At 41.4% G+C, this 20739-nt stretch overlaps 1 protein-coding gene across 2 annotated transcripts in view; it reads left to right on the top strand.

Moving 5' to 3' along the window:
• SPAG16 (sperm associated antigen 16) overlaps positions 1 to 20739 on the top strand; it is a 466237-nt gene that overhangs the window by 73619 nt on the left and 371879 nt on the right. For both annotated transcript variants that reach the window (XM_081172704.1, XM_081172703.1), the window contains exon 10: positions 1369 to 1499. In XM_081172704.1, the coding sequence (XP_081028830.1) occupies positions 1369 to 1499 (131 nt within the window). The remainder of the gene's footprint in view (positions 1 to 1368; positions 1500 to 20739) is intronic.

Raw genomic sequence — 20739 nt, 5'->3', positions numbered from 1 at the left:
GACGGTGTGCTCTGTTGCTTCCAAGAAGAGCTCCAGCTCTCTAATTCTTTGGAGCGTAGCTACACGTTCCTCCAGTTGCTGGACTTTGTCTTTTAAGAGGGCAGTCAACATGCAATTGCTGCAGGTAAAGCTGCCTGCAACCTTTGGCAAGATGGCAAACATTGCGCAGGAACCGCAGGCGACTGCAGCTGCTCCCTCCCCCTCCATCTTGAGAACGTGTCGTTGGGGGTGGCTACAGCGGTCCTCCATGATAAAAAGCGTGAAGACAGGACAAATAACTCCCCCCACAAGAAAAAAACCTAGTTCTCCCCCAACAAACGTTTGAGACTAGCTCCCCTAAATCTAAAAGATGGATCAAACTGCGCGCGCCGCTAGGCTCCTCCCACAGCTAATCCCCTGCCTCAACAGAAACCCTGCCCCCTCTGACCTTTGCACAGGGAGAACAGCTAATCAGCCACGAAGAAACACACACACACACACAAGAAAACCTTTTTTGCTCCTTCTTCAACTGCTGCCCTGTTAGCTCTGATCTTCAAAATAAGTCATGCACTTCAAAAATTGTACCATATATCCAAATAGTTTGGTTGTATAAGCAAAAAGCAGGGACAGAATGAGGAAATGGAACAAGAATGTTATAATCCTCTTTCATTTTTTTTTAGTTTTGTGAAATTTTATTTTGCGCTTTCTGATCCTTTGAAGACATAGAATATGAATTCAGGCTTTAAGTTATATCTTCCTCATATTTTGCAGTTGTAGAATGTGATTGCTTTAGGTGTATTCCTTGTGTTTAATCATAAAATTAACCAGAAGGGTTTCAGAATGAAATGGCTACAAATGAGCATCTTTGTTATGCATGGAGATTCAGATACTGAGATTTTTTTTTAATATTTGGTATTTTTAATCTCCAGGGATGATAGTAGTTTGAGAGGAACTTGTATGTTCTTTATCTTTTTTAAATGATATCACTATTTAACAATGTAGAGTGATAATTTTGCAAACATTATTGAGTTTCGAAACCCTCTAATCCTTTATTGCTTAAGGTATACTATATAAGGTCAAATTCTCTCCTGACATTGTTAAATTACAATCAATTTTTAATAAAGCCTATTTAGCCTGGTTAATTAGAGTTAATAGTAAATTTTCTAGCCTGCTGACTTATCTTTAGAAAATATTTGACGACACTGTTCAATGAAATTGACTCCACATGTATTTCTTACTTATGTGAATCTCATTATGTAAGAAAAAAGCATTGGTTCCAGCTTGTTGTGTTTACCATCTCTGGTTAAATTGTAAATACAAATATTGTTCAGAACCTATATAAGCACTGAGGGTTACTTATATGCTTGCTTTTTTGTGTGTTTGTTCTAGGATTCAGTGTTTCCTGAAGATATTCAAGTGAATCCCTACCTTGCTCGTACAAAAGAATGTTTGCGCCATCTAAAGTCTGGAATATATAGGTTGAGCAACACCTTGAAAGTACATGCTCTGGCAGTGAACTGGTAGGAACTACCTTCTAAAATTGCTTATTTATGTATTTGATTTTTTAAACTATCATAGAGAATAATTAACTGTTAATGCTAGTTGCCAAATACTTACTCGTAACAATGCAACCATTTCTATATGCAGTGAAATAAAAGAAGTGGATGGGTAGGGACCCCGTGAATAAATGGTACAGTGGGAGGTGAAAATGACCATGGAGAATGGAGGTTCTATGAGGCCCTTTTGTGTAGAGGTATTTCCCCTTGCATCTGAAATAACCCCCCACTCCCAAATATTATATGCATTTATTTCTTTTGATATACACAGACACACACACACACGCCAGCTAGTCAGCAAGAGATTTAGAGTGATCTCTGACACTGGTCCTATTGAGAGTGGCTGCCAGACTTTGACTCTCTTCACTTTTCTAGAGGAAAAACATCCTGGGCCTGGAGGCAGCTCAGACGAAAGCTGCTTCTGGAAATGTTACAAGATTTGAAATCAAATTCTGATTCTGATTCTAAAAATTTGGAAACCCCCAAAATGCAAAGATAATATGAACGAAGGAGTTGTGGTTCTCAGGAAACCGGTAGCAAAAATAATTTCATTTGGAAACAGAGACTTAGTGCTACTGTTTTGATTGCTTGAAGGTTGAAAGGCAGAAGGGCTTTCTATATAAGGTTGCTAGAGAGAAAGCAAAGAAGAGGAGCTTTTGTTTCTTTAGCTATGGATATCTGCAACTAGTTCAAAAAGCAGAAGACAGCTAGTGAGCTCCAGATGCATACTGAAGACATGAGTTCTTCAGCAATCATGCAAGTAGCACCAAATGTGTCTGCTTTAAAAGAGGCAGAAAATATCCAGCAATAGACAGGGCCAGGGCACGAGAACATCCCAACTGAAAATACTGAGGAAGCTACCGGTACTGTCCAACCTGAACACCAGGAAAAGCTGAATATGGCAAACTACATATCCAAAGCAACTCCTCCATCAGATGTGTTAAAACACAATGCTGGACCCCTACAGAAAGTTATAATAATTATTATTTATCAAATTTGTCTTTCATCCTTAGATCTCAAGGCGGTTTACAGAATAAAAATACAAGATAAAAACACAAAATACATAATACAAAACAAAGCAATAGCCCCCTCCACCTCCCTCCCTCCCACAAACACATTTGAAAGGATATAGGATACCTGATTGAAAAGGAATGTTTTTGCCTGGTGCCTAAAGGTGCATAATAAAGGCGCTAGCTGAAACTAATCAGAAACTAATTGGCATTCAGTGCAGTCAGACCAGGATCAGTGTAATATGTTTGAACTGTCTTACAGCCCTACATATAGCATGTTGCACTAATCTAATCTAGAGCTTATCCAAGCATAGACAACAGTAGTTAGGATATCCCTGTCCAGATAGGGGCACAACTGGACCACTAGCCAAAGCTCAGAGAAGGCACTCCGCACCACTGAGGCCACCTGAGCCTCAAGCAACAGCAAAGGATCCACAAGTACTCCTAAGCTATGTACCTGTTCCTTCAGAGGGAGTGTAATCCCATTAAGAGCAGGCAACCTTCCTTCCATCTGGTTTAGGGAACCGCCCACAAACACTGCCTCAGTCTTATCTGGATTGAGTTTCAATTTGTTGATTTTCATCCCATTATTGTTGCAAGACAATGGTCCAGCACATCCACTGCCACACCTGCAGATGTAAATGACAAGTAGAGCATATAGATTGCTAGCAATGTACTCAGAAACTCTGAATAACCCCACTCAGTGGTTTCATGCAGATGTTAAACAGCATGGGGGATAAAATCGAACCCTGAGGAATCCCACATTGAAGTCTCCCCAGGACCAAAGAACACTCCTCAAGCATCATCCTATGGAAATGTTCATCCAAGTAGGACTGGAACTACCACAAAGCGGTGCCAACTATCGCTAACTTGGACAGCTGCTCCAGAAGAATACTATGGCTGATGGTATTGAAAGCCCGTGAGAGGAGAAATAACAGGGACACATTTCCCCTGTTTTCCTCTGACACATGTCATCATAAAGGGTACCCAAAGCAGTTTCTATGCCTAACCCAGGCCTAAACCCCAATTGAAATGACACAAGTACTATATCACAACTCAAGCAACACCAAGATAAGATAGCTTTTGTGCCAGTTGTTGTGCACCTCTTGCACATCAGCTATTATTGTTTGTCTTGTGATCTTAAGCAAAAATTCTTAAATGCTAGAGCCAGTCACCCAAGCTCTGCAGTTTGTGAAATTAGATGTAAGGGAACTTAGTGAGAAGACCTTTAGCTCAATAAAAGAGATGTGCACAGAACTGGCAGATGACATGGATGTAGAGCTTTAAGCACCTAGAGAAACCACACAGCTAGTAATACTAAACACCATCACCATCACATATACAAATAAAGTTGCTGAACTTTTTTTTTACAAAAACGCCCCCAAAAAGTGCTTGACTTGCCTAAGATCCAGGACAAAGCTCTGCCTTTCATAACTGCCCCCCCATCAATTCTGCCTTTGAAATCTAGGTAATGAGGCAGCCCTAACAAATAGTTATCTCAATTCTCCTGGGTGCAGGGCATCAGTAAGGGTTACTAAATTAACATAATCTTGGCTTTCTTGACTTCCTTGTCTCAGCTCTCAACACTTCTATGCGCAAAAAGATGCCATTTTGTGGGGAAGTCAGATTCAGTATCTTTGAGACCTTGGTGTATTTAAGTTTCTCAGGAACTTTGATTTATCCACTCTTTTTGAGCTTATTAAAACCTTAACTATTAGAATTTTGCTTCAAAGGTAAGCAAAAGTTTAATTCAAGAAATGCAGTTTGCTATAAAGAACCTGTCAGATGTTTTGTTATACTGAGTTAGAATTTTTACAGTTAGGTTTAACAAAGCCCTAAAATGCAGATACTTGTTTTTCCTTTAAAACACTGTTTCTACAGATCAGAAAGTCCTACAGATTTTCAAGATGCTGTGCCTCTAAGCAGCACGATAGCTGATATATAATTGCATTTTGAATTCACAGGATCATTCTTTGCAATTCTATGAATATATCAATGTGTTTTCATGTAAGAAGACAGTTGAAGTGTGTGTATATCTGCCCGGAGTGACTTAATAATGTGGGATTGCATTGTTACCTCTTGCAGTAAAGACGTAACAATAAAATATATGACACCTTTTGTTATTCCAAGTGACTCCCTGGACAGCAGGATAATATATACTTTTTAAAGACCACAAAATAATTTATTTCTCCTCTGATCTTTTTTATCTGTCAGAAAATCAGTGTTTGCGAGTTTAGAGTCCTTCCCTTCTATATTTTATTTTACATTTCTGCTTACATTTCATGTTAAATGTTGGCAGTGAATTCCTGGAGTAGCACATGTTTCCATTTTACTTCAGCTCATATAAGCTTTTCCCAGGAACTCTGGAAGCATGTTCATTTATTGATGCTATGTCACATAACATTGGAGCAGTTACTTAAAGTTGTGTGGTGATATAATTTTATTGAAATGTTTCTTTTCTGTGAAATAGTGCTAACAAACAAACAATTTAGATTAAATTAAAAACCTAAGAAGAACCTTGATGGGTCATTAGACTGAAGGTCCATTAATTTATTGTTTTCATTTATGAAATGATTTTATATAGCTGACCATAATGAAGTCCACCTAGTGCAGCAAACTATTTCTCCACAGTGGTTAACAGGATGTCAGGACATCAAGAAAACTTCATAAGCCTTTCACATTTTTTACCCCTAGCAACAGGTATTTAGTAGTATTTTGCCTCTGAATAGGGAGACTCCAGTTGTTTTCCATGGTTAATAACTGCTCATAACCATCTCCTCTATGATTTGTCCAGTACCCTCTTAAAGCCATCTGAGCTAGCGACCATTACTAGATCTTGTAACAGTGGATTCCATGAAGTAATTCTGCCTTGTTGAGAAAGTGTCTTGTTTTGTCTTTCCTAAATCTACTGCAAACAATTGAACTGGATGATCTTTAGTTTCATTAATATAGGAGAGAGCAAAATCTCTTTCCACATCATGCATTTCCCACTAAAACTCTGTAATGTAGTGTGTGTTTTTCTAAATTTAAAAGTCCAATATAGTTGATGCTGCCACAGTTTGAAAATAATTACCGTAAATGTTCAAAAACGGAATTTTCTCAGTTTGGAATAGTAGTGCGAATCAGCCATCTTTTTGCTGAAACTCTAAAATTGAAATTATTTATTGCATTTGTTAGTTACTTTATACAAAACAAATGTCTCACAGATGTATGATGAGCTTAGATGCCAATTTTCCATTCAGCAGACTAGGCAGCATCAGTGCATGGGGAGAATTTGGTTTGTCCTTCTCAAATAAACCTGTCCTTGATTGCTGAAATTTGCTTCACATTTTCAAATCATAATGTATTTTTAAAGCAATCACTAGTCTGATACAGTCTGTATTTGTTGGGGTGAGGAGTGAAGCATTTCATTCTTGCATGAAACCTAGGTTTCCCTGGTATGTACCACAAAGCTTCTTATGTGTTTCATGATTTTTTAAAATTTTTATTTATTATAATTATATCTTGCCTATCCAGATAGAAATCCTGTTAAGGCAACTTGCAAGTAGCATTCAATTACACATGTTAAGAACACAGTAACCAATATTAACGTATTTAAGCACAGGGTTTTAGGTGGTCTTTGCTTGCTGCCCTCTAGGATTCTCTCTTTGATAGTGGGCTGTGGGTGGTGGTGAAAAGATATTAAAGCCTTTTGGACTGCTCAGAGCTTGAGGCTTTGGTCCAGGATTGTTTAATTCAAGTAAATTCTTATCACATTGCTAATATTATTTTCCTTTTCAGGTTCCACATTATCATTGCTTTTCTTTCCTGGGTTGTTTCAGCTTATTGTTTTTTCTTACCTCTTGACCTTGCTATGCCTACTAGTGGTTGCTGTATTTGGAGCCAGGAAGAAATTTACCTGTAGACAAATTGGCCGGTCAGGAGGTTTTGCCTTCCCCATGGCAAAATGTCACAACTCTGGGTGGTTAAGGCATTGGGTGGACTCCTAGTCTTTGAGCGTTGGGTGAAATGTTGTGTCACCCAGTATGGAATCAGCGGTATTTTCAGGGTTTCCCGTTAAAGAGGTCTCAATGGGTGTCCGTATCCAGAAGTTTGTGTGGTGCAGTTGGTCCACAGGGCTTCCAGTGGTGGCCTTAGGATGGCCACCTCAGTAGATCGATGTCTTGGGGAGGCCATAATCCGTGGCATGACCCTGAGGCAGTTCTATCCCTCCAGTAGGAGGTTGGAATGGATATACACCCAATGCCTGAGCCAATATTCCACCTACACCTCTAATCAATAAACTTGTGGCTATTTTTAAATCTCAGACTGTTGTCCACTTGTGTTTGTACTCTCTCACTTCACCATAGAATGAGAGCCAGGGGACAGGCTGGGGAGGTAGTGTGACTGGGATCACAAAGCTCTAGCTGTGTTTGCAGTCTCACCTGTATGTGTGCGTCTCTTCTGATCCCACATTTTATTTTAAGTAAGAGGTTATTTCTATTTATAGTATTCTTAGTTGTTATGCAGAAATACCAGAATGTGGAAGAAATATAGATTTTAGAAGTCCCACAGGTTGACCAAACACCTGTGTGATTACAAGACCGTATTCTCCAGTTTAGGAATGTCAACTTTAAAAAATGACAGAACAACAAACACAACCTAAACAGGAAGCAAGCAAATTCCTTTGGGTTTGCCGGAAACTAATTTTCTTGAGCACATTTCACCTGCTGGATATTTCCCAATAGAATGCTTTTCTAGTTTGTCATCTTGAGAATGTCATTCTTAAACCTTTGAATAATCTCCCTAGAGATTATGGCTTGAATGGTCTAAGCATCCTAGGAAAGTGAGAGAATTTTTTTTATTCATCTTGTGGATAATTTATCAACCTTTTTTGAATTAGAAATCTGCCATACATCATCATCATCATCATCATCAACATCATCATTTATTTATACCCCGCCCATTGGGCTGGGCTTCCCCAACCACTCTGGGTGGCTTCCAACCAAATATTAAAATACAGTAATACATCAAACATTAAAAGCTTCCCTAAACTGTGGGATGTAAACACAGGAGCAGTCAATGACAACATTCCTAGAGTGTACATGTTACAACATGGGGAGGGATGTCTGTCCAGCAAGCAGGTAAACTTCCTGGGGACGGACTTCCTCCACATGTGACCAGAGGTGGGTGTGGCCTCACCTGTGCAGGTAATGACAAAAGCACAGGGCAGGCAGCCATCTCTCTCTCTCTGCCATCACCTTTCGAACAAGCAGGATGCCCTCTTGGCTCTCAGCCAAGAGAGGAGAGGGCTATCTTCCTATAAGATAGATTCTAAGTGTATTTTACCTTTTTAAGCCTGTCTGCCGTCTGGGATCATATTGTGAACAGATCGTGAGTAAACTCTTTTATACTTTTATAAAGACTGTGTTGTGTCTTGTATTTTAAGAGGGAACAAAGGGGAAATTACCAGAGTAATTATTATAGAGGTTCTAGCGAACCTGTGCACACGTTACCGTTGCGTACAAAAGGGGAATGTCTATAAACTCTGCTGATATTTTGGGAACTTGTTAGCACAAGTTGGACAAGGATATAATTAGTCAATATATCCTCTCCTGCACCCCAGAACATTCCCACAAAGGGTTAGTGGCCCCAGTATTGCATATTTCTGCGTATTTTTGAAGGATTGCATTGGATTGTGATTTTGAGTTGAGTAGTATTTATCTGAGTTAACTTCCTGGTAAGCACATGGTCCATTGTTCCATTGTGCAGTGGGGATTAAGCAAACCCCCCCTCCTTCCCTCAGAGTTCACAGTGACCCAAGGCAGTGAAGAATTGTTTTGTATTTTGAGATTTTTGAGATTTTGATTTTAAAATTTTGAGAAATTTTGAAATTTTGAAGAATTTTCAAATTTTTGGATTTTAAGATGGCTAAAGCAGCTTTTGATAGTGATGCAAAGCTAGGAATGCCTGTGCTGAATGAGTACAATTTCATGCACTGGAAGCAGCGCTTGATAGCGTGTTTAGATTATAAGCACATTTTGGAAGCTTTAAACCCTCAACCTACAGGAACAACTGAGGAAGATTTAGCCAAGATAAGTGCTTGGAAACGCATGAACAGCGAAGCTAGACACATAATTTTGAGTGGACTTCGTGATGAGCAACTATCATTAATAAATAGTACAGATGATGCATCTCAAATCTTAAGAGATATTGAGCGCGTGTATGGAGAATCTAGCATAAACAGCTTCAGAAACTTGGTGTGTAAATTAACCAGATTGAGGATGAATTCAAAAGAGGAATTCACAGAGCACATCAACAAGTTTACTGAGATTATTCAAAGAATTGATCTGACTCCCAAAGCTTTTGATGAGGATACAAAGATAGCATTTTTGTTATCATCACTTGGACCACGCTTTAGCGCATTTGTAAGTTTGATGGCTCATAGACAAGGTCTGACTTTTAAAGATTTGATTGGTTATTTAAAGGAAGAATGCAGAGATAGAGCTGAATCTCCAGTGAGAAATGCTAGAAGCAAGGACAGCAGTTATGCATCTAGGCAATGTACAAAGTCCAAAGAGATGCCTAAGAAAGTGATTTGCTTCAATTGTAACAAAGGACACATTGCAAAGAACTGCAGAGCTCCTAAAGCAGAGAAACCCCACCAAAAGGCCAAAAGGGGAAAAGAAGGGGAAATGTGAATGCACATGGTTATTGCAAGAAAGGAATTTAGCTGTCCAGAATCGTGAAAGTAAACGTAATAAATGGATTTTAGATTCAGGTGCCAGTTCGCATTTTTCATATAAAAAGGACTATTTTAATGAGATTAATGAAATAAATGATGAAGAAGGATCTGAAATTGAGATTGCAGATGGCAACATTGTTAAAGCAAAAGGTGCAGGTTCCATGAGCCTGAAATGCAATATAAACAATGAATGCATTGAGAACACAATCTCTAGAGTTTTGTACGTTCCAGAGCTGAGCTGCAATCTAATCAGCGTGTCCACTTTGGACAAGAAAGGTTTCCAGGTCACATTTGGAAATGGAGAATGTAAAGTGACTAGAAATGGCAAAGTGTTTGCTCAAGCAAAGCTAATAAATGGTGTATATGAGCTTGATCTTTCAGAGAACCAGTCTGCAAAAGTGGCACATTCCAGCCAGAAGGATGAAGCAGATCTGGACTTATGGCACAGAAGGCTAGGACACAGGGACACCAGCCTCATTCTGGATCTACAGAAAAGAAATCTTGTAAGAGGTTTGCAGGTAAAGCAGAGCAACAAAGCCCCAGCAAAGTGCATAAGCTGAGAAGGCTATAAAACCTTCATTTCCACGTTGTGCAGAACAAAGAAGCAACAAAGTGCTTGACATAGTGCACACTGACATATGTGGACCCATGAATGTTCCCTCACTGGGAAAGAATAGATATATTTTAATATTTCTGGATGACTTTTCAAGATTTTGTGTTGTATATTTCCTCAAAGAGAAGAGTGAGACAGTGGACAAGCTCCAGGAATACATTGCCATGGTCAAGAATAAATTCCAAAGAGCTCCAGCTGTATTAATGAGCGACAATGGAGGTGAGTACTGCTCAAATGAAATGCAGGCTCTCCTGGCCAAGGAAGGAATTGCACACGTAACCACAATTCCTTACACACCACAGCAGAATGCCATAGCTGAGAGAAAGTTTAGGTCCATTATGGACATGACAAGGTGCATGCTAAAGGATGCACGTTTGCCACACAAGCTGTGGGCCGAAGGAGTGTACACGTCAGTCTATTTGCAGAATAGACTGCCAACTAAAGGTGCAGAGCGCACACCATTTGAACTTTGGCATGGGAAAGCTCCCAATCTGTCGCACATACGTGTGTTTGGAAGTCCGTGTTACTTCCACGTGCCCAAGGAACACAGACACAAGCTTGACTCCAGGGCAAAAGCAGGTATCCTTGTGGGATATGCTTCTGGAGGCAAAGGATACAGAATTATGGACTTACAAACTGGTAAGACAAATGCATACCATGCGGTTTATTTTGATGAATATGGAAAAGTAGACACTAAGAACACTGTTGTGGATTCTTCAGATGAGTCGGAAAGGACTCAAGAGTTTGTATATTTCCCTTTTGAGACCCCACAAAGTAATTATCTGCCTTCGAGTGTTACAGCGCCCCCTACAGGCGACGCACTAGAAGACGCAGAGGACCAGAACCCTGGCGGCACCAGAGATGAAGATGAGGACTCAGATGGGGACATGCCTGCGTTGGAGGAGGATGAGGAAGCTGATGCGGTCGCAGAACCAGAAGTCAGACGCTCATCCAGAACCAACAAAGGTGTCCCACCAGTACGGTTGTCCTACCTTGCAGGGTCGGCGTTTCCACAGGAACCTTCCACTTGGGAAGAGATACAGGAGATGCCAGCTGCAGAAGCCAGTCTCTGGAGGAAGGCCGCGCAGGAGGAGATGGATGCACTGCATCAAAACAAGACCTGGACACTCACTGAGCTGCCTCCCGGTAAGAAGGCCATTGGCAGTAAATGGGTTTTCAAGGTTAAGAAGGGGTCAGAAGGAGAAGTGCAGCGCTACAAAGCTAGACTTGTAGCACAGGGATTTTCACAGCGTTTTGGTGAAGACTATGATGAAGTTTTTGTACCAACTGTGAGGTACAGCAGCGTAAGAATGCTTTTAAGCATTGCAGCCTCCAAGAAAATGAGGGTGAAACACGTAGACATTGCTACCGCTTTTCTACATGGGCAGATTTCAGAGGAAATTTACATGAAGCAGCCCAAAGGTTTTATAAAACCACATGAGGCACATTTAGTGTGCAAACTCCAGAAAGGACTTTATGGACTTAAACAGGCTGCCAGAGCCTGGAACCAGAAGTTGCATAAAATATTGACGCAACTTGGGTACAAGCAAGGCGACGCTGACAAGTGCTTGTACAGTAAGTCAAATAATGGACAATTCTCATATATCCTAGCATTTGTTGATGACCTGATTATTGCCACAGCAAGTGAGAAAGACTATACACAGATAGTAAAACACCTTAGCAAGGAGGTGGAGGTCAAGGAGCTAGGAGATGTCCAGTATTACCTCGGGATCCAGGTGGAAAGAGAAGAGGACGGATCATTTCTTCTCAGCCAAAGGCAGAAAATCCACGAGCTAATTGAGCACATGCAGATGCAAGACGCACATCCAGTTGCTACACCGATGGCTACTGACTTCCTGAAGAATCAGCAGGATTCGAAGCAGTTGCCAGACAACAATGACTACAGGTCGGCGATTGGTAAACTTTTGTATTTAGTTACCACATGTAGACATCAGCGCAGCACATCAGCGCAGCTTTGCGCGGCCACTGGGAGCGGGCGCTAAGTCCTGCCCTGCTCCGGATGGCGGCGCAGAGCTGCCTGCGGTCCCGGGATCAGCGCAGCTCTGCGCGGCCACCGGGAGCCGGGCGCGAAGTCCCGCCCCGCTCCGGATGGCGGCGCAGAGCTGCCTGCAGTCCCGGGATCAGCGCAGCTCTGCTCCCAGTGGCCGCGCAGAGCTGCCTGCAGTCCTGGGACCAGCGCAGCTCTGCGCCGCCATCTGGAGCGAGGCGCTAAGTCCTGCCCCACTCCGGATGGCGGCGCAGAGCTGCCTGCCATCACGGGATCAGCGCAGCTCTGCGCCGCCACCGGGAGCCGGGGGCGAAGCTCCGCCCCGCTCCTGGTGGCTGCGCAGAGCTGCCTGCAGTCCCGGGATCAGCGCACTTCTCCCCATCGCCAGCCCCACAAACTCGGGGGACAGCGGGGAGGCAGAGCGTGCCTTCCCACTGTTCCCCGACCTGGTTCTTCCAGCCCCGCACCTGGGGGGGAATAAATTTTTTTTCTTTATTTCCCCCCCCAAAAAAAACTAGGTGCGTCCTATGGGCCGGAGCGTCCTATGGAGCGCAAAATACGGTAGATACTTTTTAAAGCATATTTTAACAATAAATTAAAGCTGGAAGATAACTCTCCTTCTTAAAACTTGTTATCTTAAAATCTAAGCTGTAGAAGAATTTTGGGGTTGTAATGTTTGCCTTGTATGAGTAAGCCAGGAAAGTATTGGAAAAAACATTGTTTTTTCTTTTTCTTCTAGTAACATGGTCGAGGCTCAGTTGAGGGTCTTTTGTACATGCTAATCAGTAGGATATTTCCTAGCAAATAGAAATAGCATAAAGGCTTAAACTGAATAGTAAACAGGCAGCTTCATGTTCACAGAGGAATCCAGGATGGACCTGGGTTATTTAGTGATGCTTTTGACAAAGAATGTTTCATAGAAATACATCAGGAACAGAAAACTTTTTGCCATAAGAAGGCATTTTTTTTGTATTGACAGAGCTCCTTTAAAGGCTGAGAGCAGAGTGAATTAGAGCTGTTTGTGAACTGCAAAATCAAACCAGACCTTCCTTGCAGTAGTTTCCTCTCACATAGTCTGTTCTGCTGCTGGTTTTAACTCTTAAGAGGAATGGATGCTTAATGCTGTATGATTTGTGTTTCCCCTCCCCCACCTTTTTACTTTTCAGTTTTGCAAATTGCCAGAGGCTAAGTGAGTCTCAGTAGACGTTTTAGAATATGTAAATGACTACAAGCAACAGCTACTTCCCCCAGGGTACTCCATTTGCTTTTAGAGCTGCAATTCTATACATATTTACGTGGGAGGAAGGGCCCTTGAATTTACCAGCCCTTACTCGTGAATAGGATTGCACTACACGTGTACCCTATTCAAAAATAGATTTAGTAAATGTAACATATTACAAACACAGTTCTCAATTAAGCATCCTCATTTATCATATTTTAAATAGTTTATTAATCCTTTATAGGCTACCAGAAGGAATGTGGAACTGTTACCTTTAGATTCTGTCGGACTCCCAATTCCCATCTGCCTCAATCAGCATGGCCAGTGATGATAGAAGTTGTAGTTCCATGACTGGGGGGAGGGGGGCACAAGTTGCATCTCCCTGAACTGCAGCATGTCGGCTAGGCTTAATGAAAGCTTTAGTGCAAAACATCTAGAGGACACCAACTTGGGGAAGCCTGATCTAAAGGTGCCCTGAAAATTCATGAAAATGTTGGCCTGTGTTTGTTCGTCGCTGAAACTCCCTATCAGCAGTGCATTGAAATTTTGTTGCTGCTTTTAGAAGAAAAAACTGCCACAACTTGCTCCTGGGTCAAAAGTATTGTCCCACACCAGCCCAATCTCCAAGTGTGTGATTATAGGGGTCTAGGCGCCTTATCCAGGATTCATGTTTCCTTTGGAAATGAGGCACAGCAGAGACTGTGGTGTCTTTATGATATATAGTTTATTTACCATACATACAATCTGAGCCTACAATGGAGGGGTTCACAGCATTTACGCTCCGAGAGGGTATTGCTTCTCTCATAGCCAAAGCCTTGGATACCAGCAGAAATCAGCCATAGCCTCTGTGGCTCTGCTCTAGCTTGCTGCCTTTAACAGACTGCAACTACTTTTACCTAGCCCACATCATCCCCAACTGCAATCCTAAAACAAACTGCTCTCCTCAAAGGCTTTTGTCTTTCTAGCTCAGTTGGTTAGAGCATGGTGCTGATAATACCAAGGTTGCAGGTTCGATCCCCTTATGGGATAGCTGCATACTGTATTCCTGCATTGCAGGGGGGTTGGACTAGATAATCCTCAGGGTCCCTTCCAACTCAACAATCCTATGATTTTATGAGAGATGGGACCCTCTAATTTGCCGTTTTGCGCAGATCCATTCCCTTTGTCCCCCTAACAAATCTTTAGTGGGCCATTACCAGGCTAGCTCCTGACTTGAATTTTAACATACTAATTCCAGTGTCTGGCACCCAGGAATTAGAAGGAGGGTCCAGGAATTGGAAAGGGAGTCCAGGCACTCCACAAACTCATAACACTATACTGCAAACCTGTTCAGAGTTGCATTGCTTAGCTTCTGTTGGCTTGAGGTTTATGGAGATTGTGTGCAGGATTGCAGCCATTCTTTGGAATTGGGGTCAGTGAGGTCACGGGTGAGGGCTACTCAATACATTACATTGTTATAGAAATTTAAAGTGTGTATCTAAAAATATAACAAGCATCCCACATGCTTTGACACTTGTGTTTCCTACAAGTGCATTTTGTGGAGCCAAGATTGGCTGCAACTTAGAGTGTATACTCAGTGGCAAACCTGAGTGTTCTGTTGTACAATGAGAAACAGCTCACAGTCTCACATTTCTTATTCCTTGGCACATCACATAAAATGAGAATTCATTTTTAATTACAGTTGTCATAAGAGATGCCCAGCAATGACTAATCAGCCTTACACCATGGTGCACCTAAGAGTTCCATTTTACTGCTAACATAACTTAATGCCCTTTGAACTTTATTTGATGGGAAGGAGCATAGAATCCTAGTAGTGCAGCAGAGCTTGTGGCTCAGATGATACTGAATTATGGAAGCAACCAGTTATGTGCTCCTTTATTGGTGAAGATCTCAGGTATAGACTGTTGACAGTCCTCTTCTTTTTTTTTAAGTCAGCCCATTAGCAGTTGTTTGATGGAAGGTGAATGCAATAAGCCTTTTGAAGATGTCTGGGATTCCAAGTGGTATTCTACCAAGAAAGGTCATACTCTCTTTATTAACAAACTCCTGAAATTTGAGTCAAACAGTCACTCCAATGCTGATGGATCTACTACTCAAAAAAGTTTGCTCAAACTAAGACAAAACTTACTACTACTATTCTTTCCATCTGACTGGGTTGCCCTAGCCACTCTGGGCAGCTCAGAACAGAATATTAAAAACACGACCAAACATCAGTCATTCAAACTTCCCTAAACAGGGCTGCCTTCAGATGTCTTCTAAAAGACAGACAGTTGTTTATTTCCTTGACATCTGATGGGAGGGCATTCCGCAAAGCTGGGTTTTTCACACAGGCACCATAGTATGCCTGAGCAGCATGTCCCCTGTGCCTCTCTTGCCAACACCCCCCCCTCAAACAAGAGTGCCCCAGGTTCACCAGCTGCAGCTCACCAGAAAAGAATCATTGCTGCCTTTTAGAAAGGTGACATGGGGGGAGGGGTGTGTGTGTGTGTGTGTGTGTGTCCATCTGTCAGTCAAAGGAGGGGCTGGAAATGCTAAGAAACAGTTAAACTTCAACTCTGCAATGAGTTCACTTAGACTTTTCCTCTTACTTGGGAGTAAATCTCATTGCATCTTGAAGATGTATAGGATCATAGTTGCAGCCACAGGAAGATGACCTCTAGGAGGAAAACGTTGGGTGGATGAAAACTTCACCAATAATAATTGGGGTGGGTGAAGGGGTGAAAAACTGAGGACAGACAATGGATGAAGTGGAAACACATGAGACTGTGATGATGTGTACCAGGATTTACAAAATTAAACTTGAAATGCAGCAAGAAAAAAACAGCCTCACTGTGTTTTAAGCCTGTAATGTGTACAAATCTCACTGGCGGTCCTGAGCTATTCTTTCCTGCACAGCACTCCTGAAAATATGGTGGCGCTTTTTCATTTAAAAGAGTCAATCCAGTTCCATTTTTTTATATTTTAAAAATACATATTTACCAAAACAAAGAAGTCAATTGTTTATAATGTAACTTCAGACAAAAGGAGTCTCTTTTTGCATTTTGGAATTATTAAATGATGCTAAAAAAAGGTTACCAGAGTGGTTGCAACATGCTGTTTAGTTTCAGATCAAATAATATTTGTAAATTAAACGTTTAACCACAGCTAGATAGATAATGCTTGCCATTTCTAATCTACCATGTGTATCCATGTGTCAGCACTTGATTTTAGAAGTCTTGCTCTGGTCAAAGTCTTTACAAGGTTGTGAGCATCTTCGTGGTTTGCATATTCTTAATCATGCAAGTTAATGGACTGCAGCACAGAAACCACCGTTTTCTATCTCTCTCCAGGCTATTTGCAGCCAGGGTAGCTTCAGCAGTGAAATGAAACCAAAACCTGCACACACGATTCTATGTGCACCATGTCTGTGAAATAGACTAATATACACCCTACTTTAAAGTTGCTCATAATACCAATTGAATTCTTATAATTTTTGGCTGGCAATTTAAAAACAAGCAAACAAATAACTAAAGATAATTCATTCTATATTGGTAGATTATGTTTATGATTTTATATGAGTTGATGGCTAAATTTAGTACAAAATAAAGATATGCTTGGAAGTCCTGGTTGACTAGCTGAAGTAAAATTCAGAGACACTAGTGGTTATGCTGGTTGGTGAGTGGGAATGTACCAGGCAACCCCACTGCACGCAGTAAAAGAGGCGTGAAGTCAAGGATGGTTTTTGGATCTCTCATTTTCCATGAAGCAGACATCATGACCCAGATAGTTACCTACTTGACCAGCTGTACCTTTACCTCAAAGGATATGAGAAGTATCCTCAGGCTCTGCGATGCCTTGGCTTAGTTGCTATAATCCACTCTATTACCAACATGATAATAGCTGTCTATGCATGTTGGTTTTATGTCCAATTCAAGGTACTGGTTTTAACTTCTAAAGCCCTATGCAGCTAGATTATCTTAGAGACTATATGTTTCAATAATAGCATTTCCTCTAGTTGAAATTTGGAACGAGGTGGGTGGGAGCTTTGCTTAGAGTCTTAAGCAGAGGCGGAGAAAGGTGGGGGCGGTCCGCCTCAGGGGTCATCCCTGGGGGGGGGTGACATCGCCGTGGGCGGTGCTGCCCCTGGGACGCTCTCTGCCGCTGGCGCACCGCCTAGAATGCTCCTCGCCGCTGGCACACCCCCACGGGCGGCTAGCCACATCCCTGCGGGTTGCTCCAGGTGCCAGACCAGCTAGCTCTGCCTCTGGTGTTAAGCAGGGACATTTCAGTGGGCAAAGTGAAATGAAGATATATCCAGAGAAGAGGTTTCATAGACTCATATCCTGGAATCTGTTGCCTATAGAGACTTACTCCACCTAACCCTGGAGATATTTAGAACTCAGGCATTTAATTGACCGAGTATAGCCACCTGCACATAATCAAAGGGGTAGTGGGGCTGCAGTCTTGGCCCTTTCTGTGAGGTTGCCAGGATTCTCCTGGCCCTATCTTTCATGTCCATATGTTGGGTGTAAACATCTCAATTGTATGTAAAGCTCATGCATGTAGTTAACCAGGAGTTGAAACACTATACATGATTTCAGCTCCTGAAGAAGCCTGTGGTGCCTAGGTTTTCTTCCTTCAGGTGTCCATGCTTATTATGTAGACATTGAGGGCAGAGACGAGGAAGCTTTGCACCACTGCTGGTGCTTGATCTCATGAGCCTCCTTTCATACATAAACCATGTGAAGTGGCCTTATTATCTTTTAGTTACCTCTATCATCCCTGTTTTATGTCTCAAACTATTACCCCATGGTGACAATTGGGGTTTTTTTAGTATAGCCTGATGTTTTGTATGTCTCCTGTTATGGGTGTCTGATTGGAACTTGTTTGTGTGTGTGTGTCCCTGCCACATACATCTTGTCCCAAACACATACACCCCTAGAGAGAAGTGAGCACTGTTTTGGGACAGATGAACTGAGCACTGTTTCAGTAACCCAAGAATGTAGATCCACACCAGACTTAAGCAAAGCTTTCTTTTATTGCAAGAAAAGAGATGACCGGAGAGACACAAAATTATTGAATGCATGGCAGCATTAATTTTTATCCTAGTATATTCATACTTCTAAACTAAAGAGATAAAAGCTATCTACTGCTATAAGAAATAACAGGTGGCATAAATCTCCTATAGAAGTGCAAATGTTTAGTGGCTTCATCTATTTAAGACTTAAAATAGTTACGTCAAGTGTGTGAAAGTGTTTGCATTTCTACATCATACCCTACTGCTTTGGGAATTGTGCTCTCCATTACTCATGTTCCTGTCTGGGGACACCTCCCCCATATGCCCTGTTTCTTTCAATTCCTTGCCTACTTTTCTGTCATGCCTTCTTTTCCCTCCCTTGGTATCCAGTTCTCTGGCCGTTTCCCCAAACCTTACTGTTCAGCAACCACAACTTTTAACTCTGTCACCACTTAGTGAAATTCCAGGAGTAGAAGAGTAAGTCAGTGACACATATACTACTAGAAAATGGTATCTGCTGAACAAATTGGCATTCCATTCTAAATATTGCTGTCTGTCACTTTGAGCTGCAGCCATAGAACCATTTGTCTGGCATTGTTTCATTGACTTTTAGGTACTTTAGGTCAATGAAATGACAGTCCTTGGGAGACAATGGAGACTCAAAAATGTTGCAGAAGACTACAGCTGAAATAAATTAGTTCTTCCATTAAGTCTTATCTACTTTACCTACTTCCAATGTATTTATAATCATTTGGCGGAAGTGTATACCACACAAGTGAATTACGTTATCTAAATGGGCAAATGTACCATGCATCAACTTAAAGGGTTGTCCATTTACCTATTAAAATATTCAGGACCCATTAAAGATGTCAGGTAGTGAATAATAAGGGGACCCAATCTAAATTGTTTCATTGTAACTTATAATGAGTTATGTAACTGGATGCTTTTCAGTTCATTTAGATTAGTTAATGTGTCTGAACAATTTTGTACTGAATTGATTCTTTAGAAGTGAATTTTACATCTCAGTTCATTCTGTTTTACCTTCTCCACAGAATTCTGTTTTACCTTTCCCCACAGAATTACTTTTAATTAAGAAAACTTAAAATAGCTATCATCTCTCTTATTTATTTTTGAGACATCTGTTATTCATGTTACAAGGAAGAGTTCTTGCATTTAAAGAAAAAGCAAAGAACATAATGTAAAGACTTCAACAAGCATGACTGATAAATTGTAAATGCAAACTGCTATTGTTTCCCCATGTATTAGAGGTGAAGCATTTTCAGCACTGGGGTCCAACCTAATGCTATTCCCTGTGCTAGAGTGCTATTTTGTGTTTTTTGAATGAAATGTGGAGTTCATAGAAGAGCAGCCCCCACAAGTTAAAAGTAGTTGCTAAAGAAATACTAATAATAATTTAGGAGATTTACCGGTAGTTGCTGTTGCATGGCACGAGTATTGTATCCCACACTTCATCATCTATATATCTAGTTTACGTTTTCAAAACTTTTCACTGAGCTCCTAAAGTACTTTATATATTACTTAGTATATTACAATGCAGCTCTGCCAATAGCCACATTTTAACATGTGCATGTTTAAAAGCTTGTCCTTTGGGAATGTGCTTTTTAATGAAGATTGCTAGCAAATGCAATATTAGAAGATGGTTGATCTAAACGGCCTCGGTCCTGTATACCTGAAGGAGCGGCTCCACCCCCATCGTTCGCTGAGATCCAGCTCCGAGGGCCTTCTGGCAGTTCCCTCACTGCGAGAAGTGAGGTTACAGGGAACCAGGCAGAGGGCCTTCTCGGTAGTGGCGCCCACCCTGTGGAACGCCCTCCCTTCAGATGTGAAGGAAATAAGCAGCTATCCTATCTTTAAAAGACATCTGAAGGCAGCCCTTTTAATATTTACTGCTGTACTGTTTTTAACATTTGATTGGGAGCCGCCCAGAGTGGCTGGGGAAACTCAGCCAGATTAATAATAATAATAATAATAATAAAGATGCAACTCAGTGGGAATAAATATGTTGTCCAAGCCTATTTGGAATATAAATGAGCTTCAAATTCTAAAAACTCTGCTGTTGTTTGGTGGGATTTAGGAGCATTATTAGTATATTATATGAAAACAAATTACCGTATTTTTTGCACCATAACACTCACTTTTTTCCTCCTAAAACGTAAGGGGAAATGTCTGTGCGTGTTATGGAGGGAATGCCTACGGGTGGCATGCCTACGGATTTTCCTCCTCTAAAAACTACGTGCGTGTTATGGTCGGGTGCGTGTTATAGAGCGAAAAATACGGTATAACATTTATTTACTGGACACTCTTAACATTTTATATTAACCACATTCAATTTCCGCTAACTGGGCAGCCTGTAGTTTGCATTATTATGTTCAGCTGTATCTGAAGAGCCACTTTTAAAGTATGCCCAATGGTGAGTCTAGGCAGATAGGAGTGGGGCAAGGCATGTGGAAGGGTTTAGTCCTTTGAAATTAGCCTCTCCCTGCCTCATGTTTCTGAGGAGATTTCACCCCTCCCATACCCAAGAATCTCCTGACCATCTCCTGATGGTCTCTGCTGACTCTCCACAGAGAGAAGGAGGCGTGTCCTGCCTATCTACTTATTCTGCCCAGCAAC

Source organism: Podarcis bocagei, assembly GCF_964188305.1.
Source record: "Podarcis bocagei genome assembly, chromosome: 1".
NCBI classification, from domain to species: Eukaryota; Metazoa; Chordata; class Lepidosauria; order Squamata; family Lacertidae; genus Podarcis; species Podarcis bocagei.
Note: the sequence above shows the minus strand (reverse complement) of the source record. Positions and strands in the feature narration are given on the sequence as shown.